Source organism: Macrosteles quadrilineatus, unplaced genomic scaffold, assembly GCF_028750875.1.
Source record: "Macrosteles quadrilineatus isolate MER2022 unplaced genomic scaffold, UCM_ALF_1.0 Scaffold_2__2_contigs__length_208266976, whole genome shotgun sequence".
Classification (NCBI taxonomy): domain Eukaryota; kingdom Metazoa; phylum Arthropoda; class Insecta; order Hemiptera; family Cicadellidae; genus Macrosteles; species Macrosteles quadrilineatus.
In genome coordinates, this window is record NW_026542595.1 from 139,559,513 (window position 1) to 139,582,652 (window position 23,140).

The 23,140-nt window shown below is 35.6% G+C and overlaps 1 protein-coding gene across 1 annotated transcript; it reads left to right on the forward strand.

The window, feature by feature from the left end:
- The first annotated feature begins 2,247 nt into the window (after positions 1–2,247).
- On the forward strand, positions 2,248–17,555 carry LOC128986961 (uncharacterized). The gene is made up of 4 exons (XM_054407593.1): positions 2,248–2,318; positions 12,954–13,147; positions 13,661–14,073; positions 14,534–17,555. The coding sequence occupies exons 2-4, from the start codon at positions 12,980–12,982 to the stop codon at positions 14,799–14,801; spliced, it is 849 nt and encodes a 282-aa protein (XP_054263568.1). The 5' UTR covers positions 2,248–2,318; positions 12,954–12,979; the 3' UTR covers positions 14,802–17,555.
- Positions 17,556–23,140: the final 5,585 nt, after the last annotated feature.

The window sequence follows — 23,140 nt, forward strand, 5'->3', positions numbered from 1 at the left end:
GTCGGTTTAAATGCCTCGCCATTCCCTGCTCGTTCCCCTCAAATCCAAGGCAAAGGTTGTGGTTTTTGCAACTCGGCCTTCGCTCCAAGGAAGTCGTGCCATTACGATCGGTCCAAGAACAGAGCCTTGTTACGTTCGATGATTTGGCAAACATGATGCAGTTCTGTTCTGACGGAGTAAACGTTTTAATGATTGTTGTTTGGTGTTGACCGTTAATTCATTGAAATTGGGTTATGCATAACGTCACAAGTAGAAGAGAAATCTCTCTTGAGTTTATTTATAAGAATCATCCATTTATCCTAGAATTTTTCGATGTATAATCAACCGATAATTTCCTAAAACACATTTTGTGACTTAACCTCAATTTGAATACCTCCACGTATTCGATTCTACTAGAATAATTCTTCTCTCCGCCCACTACATGTCTTTATATTTTAAATATTTAAATAATGTTCGAACTGAAATCTCCCTTGCTTAGGGAAAGGAAGGACCTTTGATTACCACTTCAGAACAACTAGGCCTAACCGTCCTAGGTCTAAACCTTCCCCGTTCCCGCCAATTCCACCTGTTTCCAGCAAGATAGGCTATCATTTTTCCCAGTGAGTTTTTTTTCCTTCTTTACGGGTATCGTCAATCTTCGGTGACGGGAAGATGCAACATTCCTCGGGTTTGAAAGTCGTCCTGACGTCAGGGACTTTCACTGGTATCTGGGTTGCGACAAGGCCGCCATGTTGCTAGGTGCCGCCGACAACAGCTGATTCCCGTTTCAGGTATTCTCGCATTCCCATTGTGTCTAGCCGGCCAAAATGCACAACTATGGCTTGAATAGAACTGGAAATTGGTTCTATGAAAGTGGTGTGGTTCTAAACACCACTGCCCTGGTCGCTTTCCAGTTTTAATCAGACTATAGATTGAGTGAGTCGTGATAGATTATAGAACTGGAATTCGACTCGAAGGACCAAAAATTGGTTTGCTTGTTTTAAGTGTCTAAGTGAGCATTTGAATACATTAAAAGAAATATCCAGATTACTACACTTATAGGTGCTTAGTGTAACATCATTTGCAGAATTACGTAGAGTCCGGTTCGAAGGACCAAAAACCGCCTTGTCTTCCAGCTAGCATGGTAAACCGTTGTGCGATTTATCATCTGCAACTGTTTTAATTCCAGTTTGACTACCAAAAGATATGGAGTTAAGGGAGAGGAAACTAAGTGTTTTAGTCAGCTTAACCCCATTGTCAATACTGTATCATGTAATACGTCTGAAAAATTGTTTCTTACTTGTATAATCAAATAGATTTGATGGAACAGAAAGTGATAAACAATTTACCCGCTATCATAATCATTATAATCCCAGAACTTCTCAGCTCAATGAAGCAGTGTTTGAGATGATCAGTTGGATGACAAACTTGTTTAAAGTCCCCCAACGCTCGTTATGGCTGTACAGCGGCATTATAAAGTCAAATTGTCGAGCGACGCGTGGCGTTTCGCCAAATACTCACTGTTTGAGATGAGAGTAGGTCTGGTGTCGATTAGGTTTTCATTGTTGTAGAATTTTGCAACCATAGTAATGTATGTATAAGTCGTGTAAACGTTTAAAAAATACCTGCCATGTTCTACCACAATTACTGAAAGGGATTATACTCTTAAAAATACGAAAAAGATTGAAAAAATCGGAAACAATTTTTTAGACCAGTAGGTTATCTGAAGTGCATTATCCGATATCAACGAACGAATTGAGCTTTCATCAAGCTTGATTGATTGCAGACTGATTGGGGTGAATTTTTATTATCTTTGAAAATCTCTCTCATGTCTCATGAACTAATTGAGTTTTGAATGTTATCGAATTGGTTACTCGAATTTCTCTATTGTCTTGGTAGCCAGTGGTAATAAAGCTCGCCTTCTGATGTGAAGGTCGCTGGTTCGATTTCAAACAAGATCGATTCTAGATTAATATTAGGTTTTCTAACTAAAGATGGCTAGGGATTAAATGTTTTACAAAATAACGTACAAGGTTCCATTGGCGTAGATGAAGCTAAAAAATATGGAATTTTTATTATTTATTATCCTAACCTAGAAGAAAATTATCCAATCTCCGCTGTTATAATGAAGCTCTCACTCGTGATGAGTTGTAACAATTAGACACAGTGACAATAGAAGGGGAAAGTCCGAAAGGTGGGGGAGGGAGAGAGAGAGAGAGAGCATGGATAACTCGACTTGTGAAACAGCGCGAGCATGTAGGCCACGACACCAATACGACGTTGCGTCAACGACAACCTCCACCATGAACTTGCCAACCACCAACCAAGCTTGCATAGAGGTATTGCGGACGATTTTGGTACGCCATTTGATGGTTTTATCGGGACAAATTTATTAAAATGCAATCTTTCGAATAGTGTAAGCTTAAAGTTGTATGTTATTTGTGACACAGTAGCGATTTTTAATGGAATTTAGCTTCGGCATTTTTTTGTATAGGATTTTCAGATTTTTCCCACAACACATTTAGTTTTATATGACGATTTCATGGATACATTTGAGACCTTTTTAGGTCGAGATTTTAATTGTTTTTTATTTGGGCATCAACATTCCTTTCCATTCAGATACTTGATCGTGTAAAATTAGAGAATCAAAACATTTATTGGTTGTAGAATTACATCAGCTGTTTCTATTGTCAAATTATGACATCATAAGCAAACATCGTCACTGTAATCTTGTTGGCTACACACATAATTTGTCTTAGTACTGGATCGTATATAAAATATATTTTCTCCCAGAATCATGTCGATAAAAACCCGTGATGTTTTCTCCTAGTACAATACTTGTACTTGCACGTTGCGACTCATGAAGCAATCAAGATGTTGAAACAATTGTTTTCCTGCCCACGTCATCTACGCCTCTCGAAATGATAAGCATTAAGCCGCAGTCGCACTCCAAATAAGTAAAGCATTTACGTTATCATTATTTGTCACGCCGTCACGCCTAACATTACTTGAGCTTAAACTTTTACCCGATCTTTGTATCGTTAACAATACTGAATCCTGAAAATTAGCTGACTAGTATTATTAGTCATAAAATATAGTTACAACATTTATTCTGACAAACTTGCAGATAAATGATGTTGAATCAATGACCAATCGCAGTTGACTCATTTTTTAGATGTAGTAAAAATAAATGATGAGTGCATTGCAACAATCACTTTTGATTCAGGATTCTAGCTCATTGTCATATTGGAACATTACGTATTTCATTTTACTGATGTATTAATTTTATCAATTTTTTATCAATGTTCTATATTTAATATAGAAATTAAATTTTGTATGTTGGAAGGCGAGTTAGACAACTTTATCTAACCGAAAACAAATAATAATAACAACAAACATATTTTTATTTAACGATCCGAAAATGTATAGTACAAAACACAAGTTGTACGCTAAGTGTAGCAAATCAGTACACATGTAACAGTATATTACACTGCGCCATTAACTGGGTAATAGTGCTTTCCGTGACTGCGATAAATGTTTACAGCTTCGCGCCGGTCCGTTCGGATCAGCTGTTGTAGCGTCATCAGATGTTATCTAATCAGCTGTGGCTGTATCTACAGCTGACGGGCTCGTGGACGAATTGCTTAATATCTTCTTTGTTGTAGCTGCGAACAGTCGTGAGTTTGGTTTTAAGTGGTTTCCATCGATTGTGATTTGCTCGATTGGTTGGTGAATATCTTTTGTAAAAGAAGTGAGTAATAATTATTAAAATCATGTTAAGTGATAAGACTTTTGATTATTGTTAAGTGAAGATTTCCCCCATGGTATCTGTGGTGCTTTCAAGTATTTAAATAAATTACTTCCATAACGGAATTAAATGTCCAGGGATACGCGTTTTTCGCAATAAATGTGGTATTCAATTGTTGTTTTTGTAATTATTTTGTTGTATCTATGAGTGATTTTAAATTCTACCTACATATCAAACGGAAGAGCATTGAAATCTATTAAAACCGTTAACAAGTAATTACCATTGACACAGTATTGTTTTTTACGGTCCTAAAAGGCTTCACAATCTATTTTTTAAAGATATCTGGGTAGGTTAACAAAACCTTTTATTGTTTAGTTACCATAATTTCACAAATAACTGGATAGCATTATGTGCATTTAAAATCGAAGCATAATAATCACATTACACTCTACTGTTATATTCATAATTATTTTTAGTTGTTTCCCAAGCGACGGTTATAAAATTATTCCTCAGGTTAATTCTCTTTACCTTGGCCGAATTCATTAGCAAATTTTATTTTTGATCTGAAAGGATAGTAGAAAATCGAATGGAAGAATCTATAGTCAAAATTATAACAAATATTGTAGGTTCAGTTGTGTATAAATAAACTGATAAGACTGGTTGTGGTCTGGATAAGGCGTGCGTCTTATCACTGTCACGTGACCAGGTGGCAACTGATAAGCTATCACCTGTCATGGCTGTCGTCGCCACCTTATCACGTTTCTTCGTTTCCTATTGTCCTATGATGGTCATGGCCATTCAGTATGTACACGTTTCACTAAATAAATACAAATGAACAGTTGTTGAATACTTTCCGCTTTGTTTTGTAGCCGCTAAAATATGATCGATGTTCGCAAACAGGTTGTGATTGTAATCCTTACATTCCCCTCTTGGCAATTAAGGAGTAATAAAAAATAATATTTTTTCAAATATGAGATAAACTTACCGATGATAAACTGTATACTGCTTTAGTCAGAAATAAAATTTTCATTCGCTCGGTAACGTTTACAAATAAGTAGGCCTATTAATTTGTTCAACATTTTGATTAACATACTCTAGAAACAGAATAGTTTGAAACGTATAAAACCATTTACATACATAACTATTTAAGCTACAATAAACAATTTTATCTTTCTTGAATGCTTTAGTGTACGTATGATATTCTACTCATTTAAAATATATTTAAAAATCTACAAACCATAAGCAATCCATTTACCTCGTTACTAAACAACTAATAAAGATACAGTATTACGATAATTTCCCAGCTCTGGTCACCTAGGAATAATAATTCAACAATTAAATGTACACAAACTTAAATAACTCTCAACATCTTTTAACACATCATCTTTTAATACTGGATTGTATTCAAGGAATTAACCAACCTAACAATAACAGTTCTAAAACAGTTTAAACACTAACAACCAGCTGATTTAAAATCCGCAAACAACCAGCTGATCAGTACAACAGCTGTTTACAGTGTGGTCTCAGGAAGGAAGCGATGATCCCTCTATTTATGGCCGGATTGACCAAAGTAAGGGTTGTATTGATTGTGAAGCCCCTTCAGTCACCCTTGTGCCTCCCTACAGGGTAGATCCCCCCGCCCCCCCCCCCCTCACTCTCTTCAATTACATCCGTTTCACAAGCTGATTGCCCTTATCGTCTGAGTGATTAACTGCAATCCGTTTAACGTAAATCGAACCTTTAGTAGGTGTTGAATTGGATTTATAATTCATATCTGTGATCAGTGTAAAGTTTCGTTTTCCTTCTCGTTTCCTGTGAATTAATATTGGGGCGTGGATTTTAATTTCGCAATCGGGTTCGATGTGTAACTAGAATAAATGGTTATGCGTGTTTGATTTTGGATGCTCACTGATTCATTTTTACAAAATTATTTTTGCTCTATTTGAAATCTTCGTTCTTTGAATTATTGCCACATAATCACCTCACGGCTAATCAGGTAATAACTAAACGTTCATTTCCCACATCAATTTGACCAAATCGATTCATTTCACGTGATGAAAGTCTAAATCGATTACAACCGGATGACAGTTTTCGGTATGAATGAAGTGGCCCGGGGTTCGGCCAGCTGTGAGCGTGAGCTGTCCCCACGGGAAGGTAGGAATGCTGGCGGTGGTATTCGATTTCGGACAAGGCCGTGCGTTAGTTCCTGTTGTATCAAGGTGGCCGAGCGCTCCGTTCCACTGCCTTCACGATCACGTCGTCGCGCATCGCACGATCTCTGCCTTCTGAATACTGTAGCTGTTGTCACTACGTTTATGCATAATTGAGCAACCTTTTTATTTTGTTAGTTGTGTCAATGAGTACAAACCACTGGTTGTGGCTAGTTAATAATTAAAAGAGGCTTACAATGTTTACTGGGTTAACGTTTTAATAATATTTTGAAACACATTTTTTTATCATTTACAGTAGTTTGAATTTGAATAAAAAATAAAGAAAGGGTTTCATTATTGAACCAATTTACTCCTACAATTCATCTTGAACCATTTGCTAAATCTGTGCAATTTTGATAAACCACATCTCTTAATTACACTTTAGGACAATTTAATTAACACATTATTAGCAATTACTTAGTCTAATTTAAATAACATGTTCAACACTCTAAAAGCTTTAAAAATTATCTACTTAGGCAAACAAATTAGTTTATCGACTTATCTTACAACTCTAAATTAATAACACGTGTAATTAATAATAGATTATCACGTGTACGCCATACACCGTCACGGGTGCAAGTGTTAAAATACGCAAACACCGAAATTGTACTTGTACTCTTGTAAACCATTTGTACAAACATCGTTAAATGGCTATCAATTACTGGAATGCGATATACAAGACTGAGGCCCATCTTCCACCGGGCTAGCTGTAGTGTAGTTGCGCTCTCTCTCGCACACTATTCCCTCTCTCTCGCGCCGATATTGTTCCCGGCACTGACCCAAGAGTGTGTAATTGTCTATATTGCATTATACATTCACTTGCAACTTTGTCGGTTACCGCCTTTGGGACCCTTCATCCTGACTACAATAAGTTGGTATCGCAATTGAGTGTGAGTGTTGGATTTGTCGGTATTGTAGTTTTGTCGGTAGAATTCATTACAATGGTCCGATTATAAAGAAACAGGTTGTATGTTGGCGTCCCGATTTATATTGATATTATATTTGTCATCTAGTAAAATGTTGCTGTGTTGGATATATCATATCTGTATACATTTTATAAGCGTAGAAACAACATCACTCTATTTCGGTGTGATTAAGAATTTTGCTAACTGCTAACGTTCGAAATTCTATTTTAATTCTGACTTTCCCTATGATATTTTCGCAATTTTTCGAGCAGCTAGTGTTTCTAAAAAAATAGCTCAAGGTTTTGTTATTTCATAATTAAAAGGGTATGGAAAAACACTGTGACAAAAATGCAGCTGACAAATATTACTGATTATAATGAGATAGACAAATTTATGTACATTTTAAAAAGTGTATGGCTTTGTTTGTGTATACATTTCTGCATTTAAATGAGTAGAATATGATTATCAAGAGTACAAAGAATTAAGATAAATTAAACTAGAAAATCTGTAGTTAACTTATAAAAACATACATTGCTTATTGATTATATTATTGAAATTTTATAATTGTGCCAATGAAATTTTACAAAATTGTAAAATTAGGAAAGGAAAATTAGTAAATGAAATAAAAAAAAGTAAAATTAGGAAAATTAGGAAATTGTAAAATACAAATAAATAAATACAAATTGCATTCAAAAGTATTCACAAACAACAGAAACACTCAAAAACATTCCTCGTGGGTTTGGAAACAAAACTGTTAATTTCGACGAAAGCATAAAGACGGCTCTGACAGCTATAAGATCAAACAGTGTAATATCAAAGTTAGAGCGGGTGAAATATTCAAGCCCCCCCTCCCCCTGAGAACGCTCTCTGCATTGAAATGGGGTTGAATGAGGTGGGAGGGGGGGGGTGTTTAACCTGGCCCGCTACAGTATCTTGTAATCTTGTTCTAACTAACCAGCATTTTGTTGTTTTTAACATGACTTCAAACTACTTTTTTGTTGATGTTGATGTACACTGTGAGCAATATTGTAAAATTTCTTTGTGGAAAGGTGATTCAGAGTAAACAAATTATTGAAAAGTAAATATTGTGGATCTGAAAATTAAAATATGTCTATTTAGAATTGATTTTTTTTTTGTTTGCCGTTTGTTTTAGTATACAATACATGCAAAATTCATAGTTTTGTTTAGTAAAAAATGTTATTTACATTGTTCATTTTCAAGTAAGATTTACAATTTTCATGAAAGATAGAAAGGAAGAAAATCTGTTTTATTTTTAGAAATTCCACCGATATTTGCTAACTTATCGATATTTTAAAGTATTCCTGTCCAATTTCCATTCACAATCTTTTAGGTTAATTCTATGGTCATCCCAAATACGTTTCTTACAATCTTTTATTATTTATTGACTTAAGCTGTAGGATTTCATGTTTGTCCATTCAACACGAAGTACAGTATTATTATTGTTAGCTGACAAAACCAACTAGGCAACTAAGCTATTTTTGCACCGAAGGAATTGAATTTTCAATACTTAAGTTAACCAAAATCAGTATCCAACCGTTGAATCTATTCCTCCATTACTGCAGTTGTCCCAGCCTGGCAGAATTTGACCCGAGAAACCAACACCCGAGTTGCAGGGAAACCTTTTAACAGAAGCAATCGAGAGTGAGCGGAAGGGGTGACTGAGGGGTAAACACCCTTCTACCCCTTCAATTGCTGTTTATAAACTTGTCAATCTCTGGTTATGGGACTTGCAGCGAAGATTGTGCGTTGTGGCATTTGTGGTTGAGAGGGTTTGGTTGAAGTGCAATTTGTGTATCGTTGTTTATAAAGTCATTGTAAATACATGTAGCCTATTTTGTGGATCAAGTTCAACGGATTTGGAATCTGATACGCCGCTAGAGTTAAAATTATAAGTAGTGGAGTTTTTGAAGATAATTCTTTTTTGGAACAAAGAGAATTTTGAAGTTGGTAGGCTAAAGATTGTTAGGTACGCTAATTTAAATTTGTGTAAACCTATATCTAAGAAGAATGTGATTTTTTACCTAAAAAAGGTGTTAACTCCGTTTAGCACTGTGTGGATTCTTAGAATTGATTTTTTCTGAGGTTTACCAATGATTGAAAATTTCTTTACACCCTTAGCAATACGGGAGTATCCCGTTCAGGGAAGCTCCCGTATTGCTAAGAACATAAGGTTTACAGTCAATAGTTCTAACGTAAATTGTCGATTTAGTCCTAACTAAAAATTAATTCTAAAACGTTTAAAACGAATCCACTCTGTCACGTAAAAACAATCTCTCACACCCCAATCTCCAAAGTTTAAATACTTCAACACCTTTTCAATTTACCGAATCTCGACTTCAAAGCAACAATTTCAATTAAGCGTCTTGGTCGCGCGTCGTATATTCTACCGAAATGTGGAACGGCTCTTCAACACGTGAGCTACAAATCAGGCGCAGACAGACAGACAGCTGTTTCCTAGCCACGCGCGTCACCTGCCCCCGCCCCCCCAAATATCCCCCCTCAATTGCGGTTATCTATACTGTAGGGTTCCCCACTTGCCTTATTACATAAACGCGTTCACTTCCCTTCCCGGTGTACAGTGGCATCTGTCAGGCTCTTTGTTTTAATTTCGTGACTTACTCGGTGTTGACAGTGGGATTTTTACCACGGAGAGGGATATTTTGGACGGTTATGTTGGTAATGGGGTCGTGAATGATGATAATGTTAGTGTAACGGATTTTCGAGGGCTTCCCTTTAGTTTATGGATGTGTTCTCGGTGAGATTGAAATGTATTTACTACTGGTTGTTGGATGAATGAAGTACCGTTCTTTGTTATAAATATATGGTAGAGGGTAAGGAATTTTTTGTGTTGGTGTGGGTAAAAGTGCGTTAGCATTTTGGTACATATTGAATTACAAACAGGGGTACAAAAAGGGAATTTTTGGGGTAAAGCTTACTAATGGGGCTGTGAAATAATGTAAGATAAGAAAGAAAGTCGCCGAATTGGTTTTATGTTAGGTTTGTGTTAAGATTCAATTAAATATCACTCTTTGTTAGTAAATCTGTCTGGAACACAATAAAGGCATTTTTATGTTAATTTGGGTTAAACTAAACACTTTCTAAACCTGCACTGTCTTCATTATTGTTACAACAACATGAGTGTAAACTTTTCATATTATTAAGTTACACAGCACATAGATTGAAAGATCATACAACAGTAACACAATATCGGAATTTTCTTCTCTTAGTTAAGAGAATGCGGCCAATTTCAAGACAAATGTATACAGATAGAAGTTAAAGCATTAAAACAAAGAAGAGCAAATGTTTATTACATTCTCTTCAACTGTGAGGGCAAACAGCCAAATTGTACAGTTCTAAGCAGTGTTTTGAGGTCGCTCTACTATCTAGCGGTCGCTACGGGAACTAAGTCCACAAACGACGCTTACAGAACAAACATTGACTTGATTACATGTGTAGTTTGCTCTGCGTGTTTTCTTGAATTGCGTCTCGCGCTTTGTTTATTGTGTCACTTTAGTGGGATGAGGTTCTAAAGTACAGTACAATATAGTTTTGAAATGTAATTAACAAATTATTATTTTACTTCTGAACATAAAAGGCCTACTGTAAATCAACTCTTTTGTTATACAGGGTGATTACAATTATTTACGAGACAATTACTTTTTAAATACGAAATAAAAACTAAAAATGATTAAACTATTAAACAAATTAAACCGATAAAACAGTCACATATGTATTAATTTTTAAGTCATTCACAACTTACTATGACAATAATTATTTAAGTATATTTATATGCAGTTGTCCATGTTGTACCGGTAGTCTAAAAATTAACTGTTGTGTATTAAACTTGAAAACATAAATTTTACTAGGCCTACTTCTATAGTTTACAGTAAGTTTAATTCGAAAAAACTGTCAATACTAAAAGGGTTCTGTGCTTGATAATTATAAAACATATAAATATTTTATTTTGCACTTATAGTTTGCAAATTTCCTGCAATGATTAAACTTTTCAAGTGAAACGTTATCCGCTCACTTCTGAAAAGCTGTTTAGCTGTAATTCATAGAATCGCTCGCCAACACAGAACTAATTGTTCACGAAAGCCAACCAGTGCGCCAAAATGTGACGTAGTGTACAATGCGACGGTAATTCTCGCAAAACAGATTGTGTAGGCCGCGAGTAAATCAACAAGGTCATTTACCACTAATTACATAACATGATCAATGTTGAAACTGGCTGTCAGACAAGGTGGTTGCCGACGCCGCCGCTTGGAGCGCTACATACTTGGCCAGTCTGTGTTGCCGACAATTGCGTGATCTTCTTTGCCGACAATTGTCATATGGATGGCAATAAGTTTTTATAGCATTTAACTTTTCTTAAAGGACAAAATCTACAAGAGGAACCATCAAATGAATCCTTTTCTTCTAAGGCCAGGCGCACACAGGCGATTTTGAGTTGCGCAACAGTTGCCCGACTAATCGGGGGACTGTTGCGCAACTCTCTCGGAGACTCTGACTGAAGTCTAGCGACAGTTGAGCTGGAGTGCGCACACAGGCAACTTTTTAGTCGCGGATCTAGTCTTGAACGTGTTGGAAATACATTCGTTACAGCGTTCCGAATGGATTTCAATGATACAGCCGTAGTATGTGCTTTGTTGCTAAAGTTTCGCGCGCGAAAGAAAAAGAGAAGATACTGGGTTCATCTCATATATTATATAGAGAGCGACTTGTGAAAGGACAGTTTCAATGACTTTAAATAGTCGGCCTATACTGTGGTTTAAAAGTAATTTTCCAGAAATTATTGCAAATTAAATTACAGTATTCCTGATTTTCAAAGAAATAGATTTATTTGCAAAGTATTTCTTTTCCTATGGCATTATCATTACCAAAGCGTAAATTACACATTGAAGAATCACCTTGAATAATATGAGGGGAGCTTTTAGTCGATATCGGCTTACTCAAGCGTATCCGAGCATGAAACCATTATGAAACACGTCAAAATACGCTTTTCTATTCTAAAATAAGACATAGACTACTTGTAATATCCAAATTAAATTCTGACACCAGCTCCGCTTTAATTAAATGATGTCATTTTATTTGTACTACATAATTCTGTGTTAGTGCTATACACTTTAACCCCTTGTCGTCTCCCAGTGTAAATTCATGCACCCTCTGTATGCAAATCATCTCTCCCCATCTAGCTCCCTCAGTTAATTGTGAGTAATGGTTTTATTTACCCGATGCTCTTTTCGATCACGCCTGCTCCATGTTTTAATCAACAGGATTTCATCACTTTGTCAACAATGCCCTATCGACCTTGATAGGGTTTTAATTGAATGTGATGATTATGTTTTTCACGTGATAGTTCAATTAAGCTCATCCCGAATGTACACGCTCTTAGATTTGCTCTTAGTATGTGGAACACAACTGTATTAAAATTCAGTTACTATACATGTTGGTCTGTAACATATTATTTTAAGAAACGTTGCCTTGATTCACCCGTGAAAAATCATACACATGTTTCCGATATGGATCAGCTGTTCCTCTAACACTATCCAAATTGGATCAGATGTTTCTCCTGCATTGTTTGCCAAAGATTGTTTCGGACAGCTGGAGTCCAAGGGTGAGGCAGGTTGACGGATAGTTTACAAAGCGCAGGCGTAGTACGGTGGCTACGGCCGGAGTGTGTGAGAGAGAGGGAGTAGGCAGATGTTCAGGAGCAGGCAGACAATGCCCCGTAATTGAAGGCAAAGTCGCCAATTAACTCGCATCCTGCCCCTTGCCACCGTCTTGACACGGCCGCATGCTTAAATATTGATTGCCACGGATACATGTTTGGATATTGATTGGCATAGCTACTTTCATGTTGATTTGTCTTTACAGGATTATAGCCTAAGCATTCATTCATTTGTTTGCTTGTTTATTTGTTGGAAATAATGTGAAAAAAAAAACCAATAGGATATTTTTACTGACTATGAAAAAACGAATAGGATATTTTAACTACCATACTCTATTCAATATATCAACATCTTACACATAGTAGAAACATTCTGTAATTGAAAGAATCGAACCTCAAACTTTTGGTTGTTGTTGCAGGAGGGCCAGGCCTACTGGACGACGAGATGAGGTCCGGGCTGCCACTCGTCAACCACAACAACAACTCCCTTCCCGCCAAACAACAACACGAGGATGACGACGACATGTTCGACGCCCCTCGCACCTACCCCACAAGCTTCTGTGGTCGGCCGGCGCGCCCAACCATGATCAGCGCCAAGTACCGACAAAAAGAGGTGAGAATTCCGTTTTAAACCTCTCTTAACGATCAGCTGAAAATAATATTAAGGTCCTAAAATTACTTTACTAGCTTTCTTGTATAACTTACTAAAACTGTAAAGAGTAAACAATATTAGTCAACATCAATACAAAAAAAAAGCACATGAATAAAGGTTTTAGATTCTACAAGAGGATGATTTTCATTGCACTAGCCAAAGATAGGTAGTCATTAGTGCACAAATAAAAGGACTCTCCGCTCCGCTATAAAAATCCAGGTGAACAAAGACTTCACATAATGCAATATAAGAAGTTGCTGAACAAGAAATTACTACAAGCATACACTCAATGAAGTGTATAATCATGAATGGTTGAAATTTCATGGAAAAATCAAATGATACATTTTAATATCCTCGAACCCCAGATACCAACTCTAAAAATAATTTTATGATCTATTAACTATATAAATGTTGTTAAATTTCAAAGGCTAACGTTGTTGTTTTCCATTTTCTCAACTAAACCCATTTTTTCAGGAGCGAAGAAAAGTACTCAAGATTTCCATCAACAAGCTGAAGAAGATCGAGGACCCCGAGAGTTCGCTCAGACGGTCGGTCTTGATTAACAACACGATGAGGAAACTGCAACGCGAGTCTCGAGAAGAGAAGATGGTGAAGCAGCAGAGTTTCCGGTATAGCTACTCGTCGGACCTGTTCAAGGAAGACGAGAACACGGTGGACCCACTGGCAAGTGCTACCACTACGACAACTCGTACCTCCCAGTCTGACCAACTGGTGGACATCACCAACCTACCTGAGCCTCACAAGCCTCCCCACGCCAAGCCTTCGGAGGACCCCCTGGGCTGTGAGGAGTCCATGGACCTCATGGACAGCTTAGTGGCTCCTGAGGAAGAAACACCTGCCAGTCGCTGCGCCGCCGGCAGAAAAAGGTTAGGCTACATTTTTAGATTGGTACATGTAGCTTTCTAGTTCTCTGTGAATTTGTGGAAACGACATTGAATATTTTTATCTCTAATTTAAATTCTGGAAAGAGATTTAATGAACTAGTATGCTCAGATTAGCATTGTACATTTTTTTCTGAAGATTTTTCACTAAATGGCTCAAAGCCCTGGAAATGCTAACCTTTAACATTTTGAGAATTGAAACTGTACCAATGCTGTTGAAGATGCTAACCACCACTTACTAAAATACGGATATGGCTACTTTGACATTTCAAAAGAGTAAAGTTCCAGGTCTTGTCATGAACTAACAAGTAATGTCAAGTATGACAGTTAATTATTCTCCAAGTGGCAATTCTGTCAATCAAACCATTATAAAATGTTGACAATTCTCACATGACTAAGGTGTACACCAATCTCAAATCCTGCTAACCTCCAGTTTTTTCCGCAGATCGTTCGACGATGTGGAAGACTGTGATGTTCAAGACGTCCTCTCCCAGTTCTACCTGCCTCCGACACCCCGTATGGTCACGTCGCTTGACGAAGATGAAGACGAAGACGTTAACGTAGTCGACCTAGACACGCCCTCGGACAAGAGGCCGCGGCTGGAGGCGGATAGGTTACGAGATACGCCAAGTTACTCCTGCGGTCACTCGTCCATCTTCAACGAGCTCCAGTCTGTCGTCTACCACAGTCTGATCGCGTCGCTGGAGACGTAGCAGTCGGTCTGGCCCTTGTAAACCTCGTACTTAGACTCGGCAGTCTTTCAGTGAGGTCCACAGCGTAGTTTTAAGTATTCCAGTGGCCTATACGATTTGTTTCTTTTGGAATTTAACTAATTTTGGGAAAAGATCTAAATTTTGTTTTTGTTTTTTGTTGTTTTTTTGCTTTTCTAGATTTGTTTTTGTTTCACTAATTTTGGAAGACTTCAAAATTTGTATTTTCAGATGTCTTTATCAGCATAAAAATCCCATACAAGACTTTTTTAGTTCCCACCAAATAAATTTACAAACTTATAGTACAGAACCTTAATCAATTTTTGTCATTTGTTGAAAGAAAGTCGATAAAATCACATCATAAAGTAATGTTGTATCTTTAATTCGTCTTTATTCTAATTTAAAATGTTGAATTATGTTAAGAAAAACTAATAAATTAAAAATTATGAATAATTTTAATAGGACTAAATCTAATAGATATGGGTGATGAAGACTCTAACCAAATTGACCATTGATGAGACTTTCAAATTTAAGTGTTTTGCAGTAAAAAAGTATGAATTTTCAAATAAATTTGTTTTACTAAGTTGATCACCGAGTCGATTTTAACAATACGACGATGAACTAGAGATTTCTAGTGTAATATTCAGTATTACCTTTCAGTATTACCATCTGTGGTTGTAATGATCAACTCTTGATATGGCCAATACATATTTATATTTCGGAAATATAATATAAAATGTTTTATTTTGTTACGTCCGTGAACCTCATTTGAAAGATTGCCTTTCTTTATAGACTTTTGTTCAATTACAGCTCAAAGGTGCATCTTGCCCATTTTTATATGTTTTCCTAAACCGAAAACCTGTTTTGTGTGAAACAGATTGTAATTTGTTTTTATACGATACTTAAATTATATTTTCCCCAAGCCTTATCCTAGGGAACACCATTTCTACAAAAAGTGACTCTTAGGTTTTAATTTACCTACGAATAAAGTAATATATAATTATGGTGATCCGTTGGATTTCCGCCAAATAGGTTGACTGAGGATTAGAGTTAACTTGAATTTAATCGGTATTGCTTGTCAATAAGGGATGTTTGGAATGATCGATAAAGTTAATCTTCTATGATAAATCTGATTAGTTTTGTTGAAATTTGTATTTTTTCTATGTAGTCAAAATAAAATACATATTTTATTTTATAGCTTAATAACTTTACCTTATCTTTGAATAATTGATTAAAATTTAAATTTCACAGACTGTGAAGCAAAGTTAACAGTTAGTTTTTGCTGTTAACAATAATCCTCCGTCTCCCTACTTAAGTGCCCTGGTGTTATAAGCAGTGTACATACGATTGAAAGTAGATTGTAAAATATTTGTATATACGTGTATATTTTTGGTACACTTTCCTACAGTGAATTGGAAAGATAGTTTTAAAGCAATTCTAAAACGAGAGATTCTAAAACGTGGAGGGATTTTCACAAAAGCATCCGCCGATCTGTTTCCTTTCTTTCTGTTTCCCATGGAAAGTGGACCAATCGCGAGGCTGTTAGTGTTTTTTTCTCATAGCTTGGAGTACTTAGGTGCTCCCTATTTTGCGAAACATCTCATTGTTTAGATGACTTAGTGAAATGGCTTTCAGTGTCCATTTTGAATGAAATCTCAGTTACTTTTTCGTTGGAGAAAGTAACTCAGATTCGTAGTCATAGCTGTTTTTAATTGTTGCTTTTCGCCTGGAAGGCGTTATTTTTTCACTTTGAGATGTGTATTTTTTGAATGTGTAGAACTTCACTTCTTCTTTCTTGGGTGGTGCCTAAACAATCATGATCTTAGCACGTCGACACGTGTTTGCCTATCTTTATTTGGGCCTTATCGTTGACAATTTCTTTCTCTTTTTTGAGCTTGGCTCCTTCAGCTATTATGAGACTACTGAATCACTGGACTACTGAATATTTGCAATTCTGTTAAGTAGCATTAATTTTATCATTATATGTTTAAGGAAATATAATTTTTTTGTTCACTTGCATTTTGTTTTTGTTAATTTTAGGGTAACAATTTTTGTTATTTTTAATCAATTGATATTAAATTTGTTTAAGTCACCTTCATTATTTGAAATAAGCTCCTCAGTAGTTACAAATGTACTTAAAAATGTAAACTATTTTTTTTTTATTTAACCTTTCTAAAAGTCAAATTACAAGTCAATTTACCACAGGTTTTAAAATCAATTACCTCCAGTAAATGTGTAGTATAATCTAGTTGTTCTATGTTCAATTACTCTGAGCAATATGAATGTATCCAACTTAGAGGAGCAATATCGCAATAAAACTCCCAAAAAGTCCCAATCATTCAGTTACAATGTTATCCATTTATATTGCAAGTTATGTGTTGTTATTGTTAGTGATTATTTTTATGTTAAGTTGCTTCATGAAGCATTTCCCCCTCAGTGATTCAGTGTCGGTTCCCATAGCTTCTTCCTCCTCTCCCAAGATAGCGTTCTGTGATAACAGCCTAAATAAGCACACTCTTCGTGCTACCCTGTATCTTTCAATTTTTGTATAGTTTGTGTCAATGAAAAGTTTTGTTTTAATATCGTACTGTATATTTTTACAATGAATTTGTTTTACTATAGCCTATTGTATAGAGACTATGTTAAGTACCAAAATTTAAATGGTTACCGACGAACAACTGTATAGTGATTTGATCGTCACAATATTAATATTATGTTAAATATTATATATACCAATAATTATATGACATTAAAGTACCTGCAAAAAAGAAAAAAAATATCTTTTTATTTGAACCCTTTATAGATTTAAAAGATGGCATTCACATTTTCTAGGTGTTAGCTTTGAAAAACTATTCATAGAATCAGTTAGTGACGTAGATAAAGGAAGATAAATTTGATGGTTTATTGTGGCTAGTTCACAACTATGTTCAATACCTAATCTGACAACAACACTTAACAATGTTCAACACAGTCACAGACAGAGAGAGCAGCAGTAAATCAGCTGTTTTTCGTTTTCTCACACTAACTTTACTTACCGGTACCATACCAAACTGGAAGTGCAAAAAATAAAGAGTTGTCAATTAGTTCTTGTAGTGTGATATCCTAAAGGAGAAAAGTGAACTCTTTGAGAGGCTCATACTTGGAGAGCGCATTACTCTTTGGCCAAAAACAATCTACAGCTGGTATATCTAGACAGGATGTCTACTTGTGTGTTTCAGTGGACCACTAAACTGGACACAACTGGAGATAGCACTGAATGAGAAAATTGTGAGACAGACATTTGTCATTTATTTGTGTAGTAGGGCATATGGTATTGTACATACATAAAGTCATAAGCCAATTAATGGGCGATGGTATTGAATAACTCTCATAGTTGGTACTAACGTATATAACAGCGTCTTGCTTTTCCAGAGCAGTAACTAGAAAAATCATGCATATTACAGAGATTACCAAACATGTGGAGGGAGCAAATAAGATGATTATCCAACAGAGGCTGCTCAAGGAATAGTTTTTTGGGTAGGCCTGACAAGGATCAAGAAAGATTTTGATCGGGGGGGACAAGAAATTTGAAGGGCTTTACCCGCAAAAAGGGGTAATTTGAAAATTTAAATGAAAAATAATTAGTTTGAATGCTTTCCCTTTATTTAAACACGGTTAAATTTCTTTTTTTATTTATAATTTTGAAATATCTACCAAACTTTTGGGTAGGCCAGCCCTCTGGATCGAGCCGCCCCTGATAAGATAAGAGAGTAAAAATTTACCATATTTCAAATCATACCTGAGTGCCTGAGTGACAGGGAATAATATAACAACTCTTGTGAATAAAGAAAGATATACTGCAAGATAGACTCCAGTTTTGTACATTTCTTGCCATCCTCTTGGAAGGAAAAGCAGGCACCAAAGTCTGAAAAAGTATAATAAATAATTAGATTTTTAATAGTCGAAAGTCATTACTCCTTGCAATCAGCAGAAATACCACTTCTACTGGGGAGTTTGCTAAATTGTTTTGTGATTTATCAGGGCCGGACTTAGGACTTCAGAGGCCCCGGGCGAATTTGCTGATGGGGCCCCCAGTATGATTATACGAGAACAAATACAGTACACAATGTAACGCATATAACATGCACACTAATTTTAAATAGGCAATTTCAATGTGAATTAATATGTAAACCTGTTAGAATAGTATGCTGTATTTTGCATAAACTAATTTTATGTAATATTGTAAGTCTGAAAATAGCTACAATGTACGGTGTTATGTTATGATTTGTTCTTGTTGTAATTGTATTTATAAAATTTTAATATACCTAGCAGGTACCTTACACATTTTTTTGCAATACATTAAAATGTAATATCCTTTGCAACAAATAATGAAAACTATAGATAAAATAAAAATAAAATAACACGTACTTGTAAAAGGTTTAATTTAATTTTTTTACTGTAATACACATTCTATTTGGTGCTTGAATGAAAACACAAATAAAAAATAACTAACATTAATTAATGGAATAAGTTATATTTAAACCTGTGATGTAAGTCAGAGATAATGCATAAAATGAAATGAAGTGAAATGAAATGAAATGAAATGAAGTGCTTTATTGTCGTTTTTCATAGTGTAAACTATTAATATTTAAAACCGCTATGTAAACTTTTAAAGCTTTGATATATTTTATAACTTACTATAATTTTACTAACAAACCTTTTACTAAGTTTATAAGATACAAGTCAAAACAATTTTAAAGTTTACTTTTTATAGATTAATCATTATAAGGTTTAGAACATAGTTATTTTCCCTATAAAAAAAATGTCACTTCCCACTCTGATACGTTGGTCACTTTGGCATGGCAATTAAAACCCCCTTTTCCTACATTTCTTGGCTGCACTAAAACCATAAACTATGACTTATGTTTATTTTCATAGTGGTTTTGGCATGGAATTCTCGTTTGTATAATATGTTAAAGCCCTAGCATGAAAAGTACCATTAAGAAGTTTAACGAGTTTGAGTTTTTTCTTGACGAGTAAAATGTTACAATACAAGTCTAATAACCAATCACAAGCTAACCATTTATATGAGTAACTGAAAGATGTTTAAATGTATTCAATATCTCAGATTAATACAACACAAACATAACATTCAATACAACATTAATTTGTTCTTTGTAGTGTTTGCAGAATTATTAATAAAATACAACACAAAAGTACGACAATGTCAACCAAAAACACACTAGGAGTTTTTTTTTGGATAGGCGATAAGGCATTGTATATGTATGTGTATGCGCGTGCGTGAGACAGACAGGACTAGACAGGATCCCTTATCAGCTCATTATCATTTATTGTTGCAGCTGCTTGTTGTTTTTTTACGATTTCAGTCGACAACTCTCGCCCGCTCCCAAATAATGTAATTTTTGTTAACATCAGACGACCCCATCGATATAAACAACTCACCCTAGTTGTCATAAAATGTCTATATAGATTTTTTTATCCTACTGGCGCTGTATGATTTTGACTCTAACGACTAAATTGAAGATCCAAATTTTGACGTATAACTTAATTACTATTTTACAAAACCTTTTATTGAATGGTTAATATAATACTTCTGCCCCTTAAAATCGTGATTGGCATATAATTAGAGGTAAAATAATAACATCTAATAAAACATAAACAGAGCAATGTTTTTATTTTTCAAAAGTATTAGAACTCCATTGAATCTCCATTTAACCCAACATAATTGTACAAGTTACGTTCTACGTTAGGACAAGAGTCTTCATATTATTTATTGTATTTTTTGCCCCAAGCGAAGGGGCCCCCTTCAACTCGATCGCCGCGGCCGTACGTTTGTGTGGACGGCTTCATTGAAACTCAAACTGGTCCGTCACATCCTAGCAGCTATGCTCGTGTTAACTAGGTCTAACAAGCGCGAACCCTGAGGAAAAGTCCCTTAGAGTCAAGAATTTTGGAACAATAACCTTAAACAGTATTAATAACTCTCGTTCTACACTTATTTATTACCAAACACAACAGTGTATCATGCCTATACTTTACTGATGATGTTATAACTAAGGTTAGCCTTCTAACCTATAACCTTAGTTAGGGGCTGGTAGGCTATGCCTAGGGATAGGCTAGACATAGGAATAGGCTAGTTTGACCCCCCCTCAAAACAGGCACGTTACATATAGGATAACAACAATAAAGCTGTTAAAAAAGAAGGCCATTCGGTAAGTGTCTGATTAATTTTCGAAGATATTAATAAAAACTACTGTGCAAGGGGCCCCTTTCGGGGCCCCCTAGGCCCGGGGGCCCCGGGCACTCGCCCCGTCCGCCCCTAGGTAAGTTCGGCCCTGTGATTTATTGCTTTGCCGTTCGGACCACGGGTTGTTGTAATATAAATCTTACAAATTTAGTCTACTTCACTACTACTGAGACCATTGGATCCCTAGCTGGTTTTTGGCTTCGGCAAAAGCAGTCATATTCACAACTCACAAGTAAAAAAGGTTTTCCCCTCCTTCCATACATTCACTGAAGAAACTACAGATCTTTTTGTCACAACATACCTACTAAACCTTTGGTACTTTAGTTACTGTAACTTAGCCGGATGACCAAGTGATCTTAGAGCTATTATCGCTAAACATGTTTATAGAGTTTAGGACGTGATAAACATATTTCATATTGCATATCGTCTCAGTCAGTTACTGTACTTGCTCAAGTGCGGATATGTGTAATCAACAGGCCTGTTTATTAAAAAACCCCCGTTTATGTTTATGTATGTATACATCGCGTGTGACAGTTTGTGTTTTTGTATATTAACGACGCCACTAAGGCTGAATGTCTGATGACGATGGCACGGAGATGCTGAAATGGCCGTAACAAACAATGTTACAACTACTATGAGCTGATTGACGAAGGTAACTCTATTTATTGATTTAGTCACAAGATCAGCTCAGGGGCTAAAAAACATGGATTTGAATGTCATAAGTTTAATAGCTTTGTTAAAGCTGAAACTCCTTTTAAAACACATTTTTTTTACATGAGAAAAAACTTATTTGAACTACATATACAACTAAATTACTGTACCTATGGTACATATCTGATATTTTCTACATAATTAGAATTGAGGTTGTATTTCCATCAATATGTACTCCTAGCATGGTGTGGTGGAGCTGAAATACTGCTTTTTCCAAAGAAAAAATGCATGGTGGTAGGAAAAATCTTGTGTCTATGAGTACAAACTGTCATTGTCGCTCTCGAAATGTATGGCTACACGAAACTTTCATCTACAGTTCTTGAGCGGCAATTACGTTCTTTGCGCTCTTAATACACAAATAGCTATTGCCTCTTATATATTTCATTGTTTACACCAAATACCTACTTAAGCATAAAAGTAATAAGAAAAATAATTAAGTTCCTTATTGAACTCTTCCCAAAAATATTATCTTTCACAGACTTTTATTTGATTTGTTTAATTTAGCGGAGTGAAGCAAAGCTCTTTGGGATCTGCTTCAATGAAAACTTTCTAACACTATCACTCAATAACGGCTGAACATATTTTAGCCAATCTTACCAAGGTTGTTTTGACAAATGGATAGAAACCGGCCATCGCATATGTGCATTGCTGGTCCATATGAATGAAATTTTTTTTACTATTAATGCGACAACAACGAAACATTTAATCTTTGGAAGGTTTAAGACGAAACAATTTCAATTTTTGATAATAAAAATAAAAGTAGACCTAACTGAAAGTTTTTAAATGTTAACATTGGCCTTATGGGTTTATATGATGGTTTACAAACAAATGACGTAAATGTAAACAAAACCAATAATCATATCATATGTTCAAAATCAAGCCAATATAGGACCTAAACACAGTACAAAGGATAAACATTCAGATGATGACCACTGATCTAATAATAGGCCTACAGAGAAATTATTACACGCCATTTGGAAACAACCACTTATTGAATAGGCAGGCCTACCTACAGTATTTTACAGGTTTTATTTCTATAACTTAAATTAGGTTATAACAAATAATATTTATCTTATGTGATTGGGAATTCAAACAACTACATGAATCAGCAGTTTCAAAAACTATAGGTATTATGGAATCAATATTTTTATCTAAATAGACTATAGACTATGATTGTCATGCTTTATAGGATAGCCATGTATGACAACGACTTGGGGTATTTATTTATGACAACAGCTAAAAGGTGAGTGAGCGTAGCGAACGAACTAACCTGAAGGCAAGTGAGCGCAGCGAACGAGCTTCAACCTAAAGGTGAGTGAGCGTAGCGAACGAGCTCCAACCTAAAGGTGAAAGAGCGTAGCGAACAAACTTCAACCAGGACGTG

Coding starts and splice junctions, on each gene's coding strand:
- LOC128986961 (XM_054407593.1), top strand. CDS start 12,980: ATGAGGTCCGGGCTGCCACTCGTCAACCACAACAACAACTCCCTTCCC. Junction 13,148..13,660: donor CCAAGTACCGACAAAAAGAG/GTGAGAATTCCG, acceptor CCATTTTTTCAG/GAGCGAAGAAAAGTACTCAA. Junction 14,074..14,533: donor TGCGCCGCCGGCAGAAAAAG/GTTAGGCTACAT, acceptor TTTTTTCCGCAG/ATCGTTCGACGATGTGGAAG.